Source organism: Nycticebus coucang, chromosome 1 (assembly GCF_027406575.1).
Source record: "Nycticebus coucang isolate mNycCou1 chromosome 1, mNycCou1.pri, whole genome shotgun sequence".
NCBI lineage: Eukaryota > Metazoa > Chordata > Mammalia > Primates > Lorisidae > Nycticebus > Nycticebus coucang.
The window spans coordinates 48,357,525-48,370,676 of NC_069780.1; the positions used below are offsets into that span (position 1 = coordinate 48,357,525).

The 13,152-nt window shown below is 32.2% G+C and overlaps 1 protein-coding gene across 3 annotated transcripts in view; it reads left to right on the forward strand.

Moving 5' to 3' along the window:
* The window catches only part of BLTP1 (bridge-like lipid transfer protein family member 1), a 279,425-nt gene that overhangs the window by 83,046 nt on the left and 183,227 nt on the right, over positions 1 to 13,152 (forward strand). For all 3 annotated transcript variants that reach the window (XM_053574435.1, XM_053574509.1, XM_053574580.1), the window contains exons 21-25: positions 3,431 to 3,658; positions 4,768 to 4,905; positions 7,524 to 7,703; positions 9,863 to 9,991; positions 12,522 to 12,641. In XM_053574435.1, the coding sequence (XP_053430410.1) occupies positions 3,431 to 3,658; positions 4,768 to 4,905; positions 7,524 to 7,703; positions 9,863 to 9,991; positions 12,522 to 12,641 (795 nt within the window). The remainder of the gene's footprint in view (positions 1 to 3,430; positions 3,659 to 4,767; positions 4,906 to 7,523; positions 7,704 to 9,862; positions 9,992 to 12,521; positions 12,642 to 13,152) is intronic.

Here is a 13,152-nt window from a genome sequence, read left to right on the forward strand (position 1 = left end):
TAATTTATCTATTTGCTAAATTATATTTATAGATCTACTATAGAACCAGCCTTGAGACCTTGGGATAAAACCCACTTGGTCATGGTGTATAATTTGTTTGATGTGTTGCTGGATTCTGTTTGTTAGGATCTTGTTGAATATATTTGTGTCAATATTCATTAGTGATATTGGTCTATACTTTTCTTTTCTTGTTGGGTCTTTTCCTGGTTTGGGGATCAAGGTGATGTTTGCTTTATAGAATGTGTTGGGTAATATTCCTTGTTTTTCTATATTTTGGAAAAGGTTGAGTAATATAGGTACTAGTTCCTCTTTAAGGTTTGGTGTAATTCTGTTGTGAAGTCGTCTGGCTCTTCTTTTTAGGGAGATTTTGTATAGTTGATGCTATTTCAGTACTTAATATAGGCCTGTTCAACATTTCCACTTGATTCTGGCTAAGTCTTGGAAGGTGGCGTGCTTCCAAGTATTGGTCAATTTCCTTCAGATTTTCATATTTCTGAGAATAAAGTTTCTTGTATTCATTAAGGATTTTTTGAATTTCTGAGGAGTCTGTTGTTATTTCGTCTTTGCCATTTCTGATTGATGAAATTAGAGATTTTACTGTTTTTTACCTGGTTAGGTTAGCCAAAGGTTTATCTATTTTATTGACCTTTTCAAAAAAAACAACTTTTTGGTTTATTGATCTATTGTATAATCCTTTTGTTTTCAATATCTTTTAATTCTGCTTTAATTTTGGTTATTTCTTTTCTTCTGTTGGGTTTGGGATTAGAATGTTCTTCCTTTTCCAGTTGCTCAAGATGTCCCATTAAGTTGTTAGCTTCCTCTATTTCCATTCTCTTGAGGAAGGCTTGCAGTGCTATAAATTTCCCTCTCAGGACTGTCTTTGTAGTATCCCAGAGGTTCTGATAATTCATGTCTTCATTATCGTTTTGTTCCAAAAATTTGGTAATTTCCTTCTTAATCTCGTCTATGACCCAGTTATCATTCAACATAAGGTTATTTAGCTTCCATGTTTTTGTATGAGTATGCAGATTCCTGTTGTTACTGAGTTCAACTTTTATTCCATGATGGTCTGAGAAGATTTAAGGAATAATTTCTATTCCTTTAAATTTGCTCAGGTTAGATTTGTGACGTAAAATGTGATCAATTTTGGAGTATATTCCATGGGCTAATGAGAAGAATGTGTATTCAGTTTTGTCAGTATGAAATGTTCTGTAGATATCTGTTTAATCCAAATGTTGAATGGTTAAGTTTAAATCTAAAATTTCTTTGCTTTGCTTCTTATTGGAGGATCTATCCAACACTGCTAAAGGGGTGTTAAAATCTCCGACTGCTATGGAGCTGTAGGAAATCAAGTTTCTCATGTCTGTTAGAGTTTCTCTTATATATTGAGGTGCATTTTCGTTGGGTGCATAAATATTAATAATTTAAATCTCATAATGTTGAGTATTGCCCTTAACAAATATGACATGACCATCCTTATCCTTCCTTACTTTTGTTGGTTTAAAGCGTATTGTATCTGCAAATAAAATTGCAACACCTGCTTTTTTCTGCTTTCCATTTGCCTGGAATATAGATGACCATCCCTTAAACTAGGTTTTTAAATGAGGGATGAGCATCCTTCAATGGTTATAGTTTTAAAAGTACATTTTGTTGATAATATTTAATAAGTGCGAATTTATTAACTCAAAAAAGACTCCTACTGTTCTATAATTCCTTAAAAACTTAGTCACTGACACATTTAATAAAAATTAGCAAATGTCCTCTACCATGTTGGTCATTCATTGTTTCATAAAGGATTTGGTATGAATTATTTCTGTTTCAGATAATTTAGCGGTGATTAGTTTGTACCAAATTAAACATTGGACTCGAGAATCTTTTGTCTTTTATTGATAATTGTTATAATCTGCAGGAACCTGATTTTTTTTTAAGATTTAAAATTTTTAAGAGCCTACAAGATACTTTTTAAAAAAATAAGAGATCTGTAATCTAGGATTATTAAAAATTAGATAAAATGAGTGCTGGTAAATGTTACTGTGTTGAAATGTAATAAACATGGACAGTGTACATTGACTCTTTAAATCTGCTATTTGGAGGGAAGGTGGGTAAGGAATGATTGTGTCTGGAGGCCATCTGCAGATAAAAATCACCAAAGAAATTTTTCTACTTTGCATCTGACTATGGACTCCAAGCCTAAGGCAAACTCGCTAAACTAGTCACTAGGTCTGGCATGTGTATTTTTAAAGATTTCTCAGCTGATCTAAGGGAATATTTTGCTTTGAGTAACTTTATGTTTTTAATGTTTATCAAGCTCAATTAGACATTTATGTTTAGTTTTAAAAACTTAATGTTGAAATTTAGTATATAACCTGATATATGTTTCCCTTTATTTTATTCGTACTTAAATTTGACCATGGATTTAGGATTGTGTTGTAAGAAGAGCTATTGAAATTTCAAACAAATTTCATGTTGCATCTGTATTATTTAGAGGTAGAGAACAATAGAGAATAGAAGGAAAATCACTGGTTTTGTGAGTTCATTGATTTAGGATTAACAGTGTGACTTTAGGCCTTTTAACATCCCTTACTATGAAAAGATACTATGGCCTGATATTTATAACCTTAGCCAGAAAATAAATTGTCAATAATCAAACTGCAGAATTCACTAAAATACTTGGCTTGAATATTTAACAGATAGTACCATGTTAACAGGAATATTTAACAACTTCTGTTTACTACTCAGATCAAATAAGCACAATTTAAATTCAGAATAATGGGAAGAAAATTTAAAATTAAATTCTGGTGCAAACGAAATTAGAATGTTAATAGTTGAAAAACTTCTGCATAAAAAACCATGATAAAGTATTAAAAGAAAGTTTTTTTTATAACTGTTCATAACGTGCTTATATCTAATCAATAAACCAAAATTATGTATTTTTATTAAAGCTGTTAAAATGTTCTGATAAATATTGCAATAGGAATATGTGAATTGTGGTATTTACCTAATTGGATTTAAAGAAATTAATTTTCTACGAATTGGTCTGCTTCCACTGAAGATGTCCCTGGCTATTGCCTCAAAACTCTGAGAAGCAAAATTTGAAGACTGTTGATCCATACAAACCAGAAAAGGTCTATTTGAGGACCTAAATTATAAGTTTTTGCTATAATTAGGGTTGTGTCATGAAGCTTGACTATAAACTTTTGCAAAATTTTGTGTTTTTTGCTGCGGAATATTTATTTGCTAAGCAGCTATATGTATGCTTTAAACATATACGTAGTTTTGTTTTGTGTTGTTTTGTTTTTTAAAGGAAATAGACCCGATGCTTTTTATGAAATAAAATAGGTTAGGGAAATGTATAGTTTACAATTTTAGGAGTGATGGTGAAAACCTATTACATATCTCTTTTTAGCATTTTTTTTCTTAACTTTTATAGGAAAACTACTTTGGGGAAGATGACATGTATGTGGATTTTGAAGAGGTTATTTCGAGTCCAGTTCTGTCATTGTCAACATCATCCAGCTCTGGGTGGACTGCTGTTGGAATGGAAAATGACAAAAAGGAAAATGAAAATTCAGCCAAGTCAATTCATCCGCTTACCTTGCGTCCTTGGGATATTACTGTACTTGTTAATTTGTACAAAGTTCATGGGCGTCTTCCTGTTGTAAGTGTCCACCTGGCACAGGAAATTCTGTGTGTATGTGTGTATGGAAAAAAATTCAGATTCTAGGTGCGGCGTCTGTGGCTCAGTGGTTAGGGGGCCAGCCACATGAACTGGGCTGGTGGGTTCAAACCTGACTTGGGGCTGCTAAACAAACAAACAAACAAAAAAAAATAGCTGGATGTTGTGGTGGTCTCCTGCAGTCCCAGCTACTTGGGAGACTGAGGCAAGAGAATCTCTTGAACCCAAGAGTTTGAAGTTGCTGTGAGCTGTGAGGACATAGCACTCTACCAAGCGTGACATAGTGAGATTCTTTCAAAAAAAAAAAAAAAAAAATTCAGATTCTAGTACTTCTAAGTTTATTCTTTTACTGTTTTAATTCTCACTTATTTTCTTTATAATATGATTAATTGATCATTGATAATTTTACTTTTTATTTTTCTTCTTTTACTATTTTAATTCTATTCTTATTTTCTTCATAATATGATTAATTGATCATTGATTATTTTACTTTCTATTTTTCTTCACTTTAGCTTCTTTCTTTGCTTTTCTGTGTAACAACCAGGATGTGTGTCATGACATCAAGTTGTTGTGTTTATATTTATAATTAGCCTGATGGATATTCTAGGACTTTATATTCTCTTAGCTTTTCTCTTCAGACCCCAGACAAGTTTGGGGCCCTGTGGTAAACCTGTTTCAAAATCAAGTTTCAGGCTTGGCCCTGGAAGTTAAATTGTGTGGTTTAGATCCAGCACAATATCCTGGGTCCCTGAAGCAACGCCTCTTGGGCCCATTGGGGTTGACCTGGAAAGAGATGATATTGCTCCAGGAGCCCAGGGACTTTGGAGTAGGTCCAGATTAGTAGGGGAATAGTGACTCTGGAGCACTGGGCTGCATACTGGCTCCCTATCATGTCATGTACCTAGCATTGTTGCTTAGTACAGCTCATATCCTTCCTGGGGTACAGAAATTGTTATTTTTGTTAGCACTGTTTCTCCTTTTGAAAAATCAGATTGTCTTAATCATGATAAATGATTAAGTTTTTAGTTTCTTATAGTTCCTCACTATTCACTTTTTCTGTATTTTGACTATGGTATTTTATTTGACTATAGCATGGAACTACTGATGGTCCTGAATGCCCTACAGCTTTCTTAGAAAGATTGTGCTTTGAAATGAAAAAAGGATTTAGGGAGACCATGCTACAACTTATCCTGTCACCCTTGAATGTGTTCGTCAGTGATAACTATCAGGTAATGTGAAAGTAAGCTATAGTAAAGACTTAGGAGTTTTACTACTCATATTTATAGAGTCAAAACAATGTGTTAGCTTCTGTATGTGGAATATGGAGACCTTTAAATTAACTGTATTAAGAAGTTTTATATGTGTGTGTGTATACATATGTGAGTTTTAAGAGTCTAAATTTTCTTTTTTTTTTTTGCTGCTCTTTATTTACATAGTATAATGATCCCAATTACATTTTATACCTTTTGTATTTAGAAATGGAATAATTTTTTTATACATTTATGGAAGGTAAATTTAACTATATAAACGTTGGTAGGCCTATTGACGATTACAACATAAATATTAATTAGCACCATGAAATTTCAAAAAATCATATTTATATGGTCAGTGATTTATTCTTATTCATGTAACATACTTATAAGATATTTTGTTCCTTCAAGATACCTTCAAATCTTTCTTGGAAGAGAACTAGTGGTACTCATCAAATGAGAATTTATTACGTTCTTGGGTAGATTATCACCTAATTATTATGTTTTAAAATGCCAATGGCTTCTCTTAGCACCTACCACTGAGAGCCCTTCCCTGCTTGGAGTTAAATTGTGTGATCTAGACATTTGATGAATTTTAATACAAGGCAGAATAAAAGTTTAAATGGAAAGATACATCTGACATTCAAAAATCATAAATAGATGATCATTTATTACCGATTATATGGAGTAACTGATCATCTTCTAGAAAATAGCATACTTTCAACTTTCTTTTCACTCTTTTTCCATAACTGACTATATTTTTCTTCATAGAATTTTAATTTATTTCTCATATATATATATATATATATTTGGCGTGGCTGATATTGTAATAGCTAAAACTTAGACATTGTTTTTGTTTTGTCATAGAATATGTTTCTTGTTTTAAACTTTTATTTTGAAATACATGTATAGATTCACAGGAAGTTGCAAAGATAGTATAGAAAGATCTCAGGTATATCCTTCACATGGTTTTTCCTACGGTATAATTATTTTGTATAATTATAGTATAGTACCAAAACAAGAAAATTGACTTTGGTACAATGTGTATGCATAATTTTGTGTAATTTTTATCATTTGTGTAGGTTCACATAATTGCCACCAAAATGGAGATACAGAGCTATTATGTCACCACAAAGACTTTATTTGCATAACACTTTAAATTACCACAGAAATCTTAAAAATAATTCTTGTCCTTCTCTCTATAAATAGTGGGTCACTAGAATTGGTTTTGTTTTTTATTCTGGGAGGCAGGTGTGTGGAGAGGGAGTCCATCTCTTTTTTTTTTTAGTCTGCTGAAAAAATTAGTAAAGGGAAACTCTCTTCTTATGGGTGAGTTCTGAGAATCTTAGATGAGTATCTCTGGTTTCTTATGAGTTCCTGGTACACTTCAACTTTTCTTTTAATCACTTGCAAAAGGCTTTATCAGACATAAAAAAGAATTATTGAACCTTCATTATGAAGGTTCACATTAATCCTTATAATAGCGGTATGACAGACTTATCAAGGGACTGAATTATAAAGTCTGATTTACTTGGGAATTAAAGAAGGAGTTCATGGGATGGAGATATCAAGGTGATACTAGGAGTCTGGTGATACTTTGTTTCCTAGATTATTCGTACTTTATAATTTATCCTAAAGACAAAGGTATACATCCTCTTAAAATGTGCTTATTTACATAACTTGCTTACATTTTATAGTGTTGTTATAACTATTCCCTCTCAATTTTTTCTTTGTCTCTCTACTATCTAATAGTTTTACATGGTAGAAGGCTTCATACTATGAAGCCAAGGCTCAAATCTGCATCACACACCTAGTAGCTTATTTCTGGTAGCATTAGTCTTAACTCAGGGCTTCAAGGTGAAAGATTTTAGATCCTAAAGTGAAGTATGGATTACTGTATCCAATTTAGGAAACCATGCTCTTTTTACACTGCGGTCATCATATGTGTAAGTTTCATAGGGGTACCTTAGTGAAGTACCATATACTGGCTAGCTTACTACAAATTAATTTTCTCATAGTACTGAAGCTCAAAGTTCTAAATCAAGGGGCACTTGCTCTCTGAAGGCTGTAGGGGAATATCTTTCTTGCCTCCTCTTAGTTTCTGCTAAGCTTCTGCTAGTTGCCAGTAATCCTTGTTTTTTTGGCTTACATATGGATATATTACTCAAATTGCTACCTCCATCTTGAATGGCATTCTCTCTGTGTGTCTTTATATCTCAGTTTTTCTCTTTTTATAAGGATGCCCATGTCATATTGGATTATGGACCACCCTAATTTATTATAACCTGATAATAACTTGATTACATCTGTAAAAACCCTATTTCCAAAATAGATCACATTCAGAAATTTGTGTACTTTTTAGGACCTAGCTATCTTGCTTTGTAGTTGGGCTTGCATAGATATTATCACCAGAGAAGCTTAATGTTTTTGAACATACCCTTCTGTAGATCCAAGGTTATGTTAGGAATTTGTGGATTTTGAAGTCTTATTTTCCAGTTAGTATGATTTTATTATCTCTGGGAGGTAAGTCGTAAGCAACTAGAAATTATAATGTGGTTTTCTTGTGCTTCTGACAGTCTAATTATTATTGTTTTCAGCAGCGACCTCCTGTGGATGAAGTTCTCAGAGAAGGTCACATCAATTTGTCAGGTCTCCAGCTGAGGGCACATGCTATGTTCTCAGCGGAAGGTCTTCCTTTAGGAAGTGATTCCTTAGAATATGCATGGTTAATTGATGTGCAGGCTGGAAGCCTTACAGCTAAGGTCACAGCACCACAGGTATGATTTTCAGAGTACTATCTCTTAACTGACTTTCTCTTTCCTTTCTTACCCACCTTCTCAAGAATAACTTACGTGTCTGAGTGTTCATTGCCTTCACACTGATAGCATTCTGATGGAAGTCATTCTTGCCATTCAGAATTTTCTAAGTTATAGATCAGGCGTCCTCAAACTGTGGCCCACGGGCCACATGAAGCAGTGTGATTGTATTTGTTCTCATTTTTTTTTTTTTTACTTCAAAATAAGATACGTGCAATGTGCATAGGAATTTGTTCATAGTTTTTTTTTTTTAAACTGTAGTCCAGGCCTCCAGTGGTCTGAGGGACAGTGAATTCGCTCCTTGTTTAAAAAGTTTGAGGACGCCTGCTATAGATGAATCAGAAAAGTTTTATTTTTCTGAACCACATATAATTGATAGATGTAATGTTATGTATTACTTTATAATACTTTATAAGAATTTGAGACTTTCTTTAGGAAAAAAACTGTTGGAAATAAAGTTAATATATTATTAAAATTATATTCCACTGTTAGAACACTCTTCTTTTTCTAGTATATGGAGTAATTTCCTAAGAACTTTACTTTCTTGTATATTTCTTAAGTTGAATTTAAAAAATAACCCTTAATGATGCTAAGAATTGTATAACACAGTTTTTTACTTGTCATGTCCTAAAGAAAGATAACATTATACCTGCTATTTAGTGATGTGGATGCTAGTTTAAAAAAAAAAATAATGAATTTACTGGTAAGGAAGTCTGGCCTAGAGTGCTAAAAATGTGATCCTTTGGGATAAATTTCTCCTCCCTCTCTTCTGTTCCATTTAATCTTTAGATGGCTCAGAGGCCTTAAGGATTATTTTGTTCTAATTGACTACTAAAATTTAGTTGAATTACCATATAATTGTAATATTTCATCTGTTGAGTCATATATTTGTTGTGATATGAATGGTTGTCATTTCAAAAGACTGAAATGTGGCAGAAATGTACATACTCAATTTTGATAAGCTACGAAATTGATATAAAACTTGTAACTTAGATTAGGTAGTAGCAAAAAGACAGTAAATAAAGACTCTAGATGCCTTGTATATCTGAAAGAAATTATCAGAGGGCAGGAAGAATTAATATTCTAGAAGAGTAAATGAATAAAGTATTTTAGAGAAAAATAACATCTCAATATAATATTAGAATGTATAAGGTTTTGTATGAAAATGGATGAAAAGAAATAATTGCCCATAGTCCTGTACTTGTACTAAGTCCTCTCCTTATTATCTCTCATTGCCTGTTCCTAAGTATACAAGTAAAAACTGAAGTGTGTAACAAAGCACCTTGTTTCCTAACAAAGGAATAAATCCATGCTGAACCTACTAGACTGGATACAGTTTCTTTATTCTAAGGACTGCTAAGAATCTCATATGCTTATAAATTGCCCTTATAAGATTAAACATTTCTGTCTGTTGCATAGAATCTTGGAATTCTTGTTTTCTGTGTGGTTCATGAATCCATGGGTGTTTTTATGTTTATTCCATTTTTTGTGTGTTTTAAAAGTGAAACTTGTTTTCCAGGAGTTTAAATTATGTGCTTCTTTAGCGGGATAATGTCCTGTTCATATATGCCTCAGTGTTTTTATTGTTAACAACTCTAAAAAACTATGAAATCAAAGCTTTTTTAAAGATCCATGATTTGAAGAATTAATATAGTCTTAAGCTTTTGTTTATATAAACCAAAATTTTTTTTAAAATAATATTTTAAAAATTACAGCTCAATATGATAATTAGATACTCAAAAAGTTCATAATAAAGTTTGGTTTATTATTAGAGAGAGAATTTTTGGTACTTTTTCTATGTGGAAAAGTTCAGTTAGTTATATAAGAGGAAAGATATAACCCTTAAATACAATTGTTTGCTTTAGAAGTTGCTGAAATGAAAATTTTCTGTTGAAATGAGTTCTTATTTTGACAATGCATTTTGTCATTCACAAATCAAATCATTCACAGAATTATGGGAAGGTAAGAAAATTATTGGCTAACAAGTAGGTTAATATTTAGCAGCAGTTTTAAGACAGCTTTTAGGTTCTTTCAAGCGATGTTGGTATTCATAAGCTTTTGAACTCTGAATACTTGATTAGAATGCTAACCATATGTGATCCTGTCACTGATATCTATAGCTGGCCTGCCTTTTGGAGTGGGGACAGACATTTGTTTTTCATGTGGTATGTCGAGAGTATGAACTGGAAAGACCAAAATCAGTAATAATATGTCAGCATGGAATTGATCGTCGGTTCTGTGAATCCAAGGTATGTTAGTAAGTATATTAGTAGTATTATAAATATTTATGAGTTTTTTAATGAAAGATTGAGAGATCAGCTTAAATCAAATGTACATAAATCATGAAAAATACTATACTTCAGTTAATAAAATTATTTTATAACTTTTAGTCACTTATTATAAGTATCTGAAATGAGAAAATATTAAAATACACATTCACAAATAAATGGAGCTATTATAAAAATTATATCTTTTATATTTTTACTGTTAACATTCATGTCTTATTGCATTATTATACTGAGCTGTTGAGATGTGGGTATATATTTATATTTAGAAGATTTAGAAATTGAAGCAAGAGGAGGATTAAATTCCTTATTGACATTGTTTGTAGACCACTGTGGGACATGCCTGTTGTTCTAAAATGTGATTAGTATTTCTGGGCATTTTCCAGGTTTCCTGACTCCAATCTTATGCTCTTTCCATAACATTGTATTGTCTTCATTAAGTGTCATTAGTGTCTTCACAAGGGTTGTAAAAAGAAGATGATATGTAGTAATCCTTAAAATTGTGTGCAGTGGCAGTGAAATGCATAGTGTTATTGTGCAATGACTACTCTCACCTATGAAGTTGAAGCGGGCAGGGGGAGGTGTGTTTTCCCCCAGATTCTGGAAGTATGCTCATTTCAGAAAACTTAGACAACATGTCAGTTTCCAAAAAAAAAAAGGAAAAACAACTTACTCTAGTTTAACAACATAGAGATAACTTTTGTTAATGGCTTAGTTTTTCTTTCTAGTCCTTTCCTATATGTCTTTCATTTTTTGTTCTTTTGCTATATAAACTGTATTTGTTTGCTATTATATTACCTTGAATTGAAAGTAACAAATCCTGCTTTTAATTTTATGTCCAAAAAACTCGGTAACCTATGCTTCTTTACTGACAATAAAGAAAACAGCTATAATTAGTGATAAAATTATTTTTCCTTTTTATAAACACATTGCCAGGCTCCCCAGAATTGGTTTCTTTTCTTTCCTTTTTAATGGAGGCAGTGGGGTTAGAGTCTCATTCCGTCACCATGGCTAGAGTAGAGATGGGGTCTCACTCTTACTCAGCCGGGTCTCTAACTTCTGAGCTCAAGCAATCAACCCTCCTCAGTCTCCCAGAGTGTGAGGATTATAGGTGTGAATTGCTGGGCTGGCCAGAATTAGTTTCTTAGTCATATATCAAGATTCTTATGAGTAATTGATACATGATTTTGGGTACCTCTCTCTTTTTCTGTTTTTATTTATTTATTTATTTTATTTTTCCTGTTCTTTATTTTTTGAGACAGAATCTCACTCTGCTGCCCTGGATAGAGTGCTATGATGTCATAGCTCACAGCAACCTCATAGTCTTGGACTCAAGTGATCCTCTTGTCTCAGGCTCCCAAGTAGTTAGAAATATAGGTGCCAGCCACAATGCCCTGCTATTTTTTTCTGTATTTAGTGGAGAGGGGTCTCACTCTTGCTCAGGCTGGTCTGAACTCCTGAGCTTGAGATGATGAATAATGATGAACCTGCCTCAGTCTTCCAGAGTACTACAATTATAAATGTGAGCTACTATGTCAGCCATTATTTTTTTACTCAAAGCTTTTATGTTGCATTAAAGTTTTTTAAAAATAAACTTTATCGAAGTATAATTTACATACAACAAATTCACTTCTTTTAAGTTGTACAGTTTGAGTTTTGACAAATATCATATATACCGGTGTAATCAATACACCATTGAAGATATAGAACATGTCTATCACCCTAGAAAAGGTCATTGTGTAGCAGTCAGCTCCTACTGTAGGTAAACACCGATCTCCTTTCTGTCGTGTTAGTTTGTTTAGACCTATTTTTGCCTGGAGTATATCAGTATAGAACATTTACTATACTGCAAGACACCTGTTTCTAATTCTGATTCTGTTACTAATGAGCATTTACATGCTATTGGGCCAAAAATTTATTCAGGTCTGCCATTTCCTCAAGAAATCCATTGAAGTAGGTGATGCTATACATTTTCTTTCAATCTGAACACTGCCAAATTTATGTTTTATGAATAAAACAAAATTAAATTTGTGTGGATTGTCCTGGATATCATGTACATTTATCATCATAAAATGTACAGTTGACATATTTGTGGGTGTATGTGAAAACAAATACAAGTGTGTGGTACTCATAAGAAAATCTTACAACTCTAAACTCTTTATAATTCTTATAAAGAGACATTATTTTCTTTTCAGTTTATTCTTTGTGAATAAAGAATTCTTTATGAATACTTTATTTTTTCAATAACAAGTTATATATGTATACTGTCCATTAGATTCTCTACTTGCCTTTTTGAATGAAAATAGTGCATGGATATTAGTTGTCTAATTAATAACACTATTGATTATTTCATTTATTATAAAAGAATGAAGTTTGTTTTTTTAAAATACATTTATAACCAGAATTTTTTAAATTTAAATAAGGAAATTTACTTAATTAGAAAAGTAATGAGATGTTGGTGATGAATTAAATGTATGATCCTTTTTTATTTTAGTTGAGTTGTATTCCTGGGCCTTGTCCAACATCAGATGATTTGAAATATACAATGACTCGTTTAGCAGTAGATGGAGCTGATATTTACATTGTTGAGCATGGTTGTGCTACAAATATAAAGGTAAGTTTTGCTTTTTTTCTCCTCTAGGCCAGTGTAGTTCTTTTTCCTTTTTACTGAAGTAAATCTCCATTTCTTCAGTATAATACACTCTTATATATCTCATAGACTACACAAAATTTTAAAATATAGCTTTCTACTTTTTTACTCATCCATGTTATCTTCCAGTACTACATTTATTGAGGCATACTTTTACCACTTTTTTACACTGACTGTAACCATTGCTTTATGTCAGGGATATAAACTACTAGATCCTTTTTATGGCTGGGATATAAACTGGTAGTGGTTTCAAAAGATTTGTTTGATTTTAAATGTCTTTAGGTTTTGTACATTAAATTTCCTTCCTGGCTCCTGAAAACATTTGTTACTTTGTTTTATGGGTTGCAGTTTAAAATCAAGGCTTCTTGATTTTCTTGAAAACTTCTTGAAGTTTCTGTGATTTCATTGCTTTTGTTTTCCTTTTTTTTTTTTTTTATTTTGTTGCTACATTTAACTTTTCTATTTTCCTTTTCCA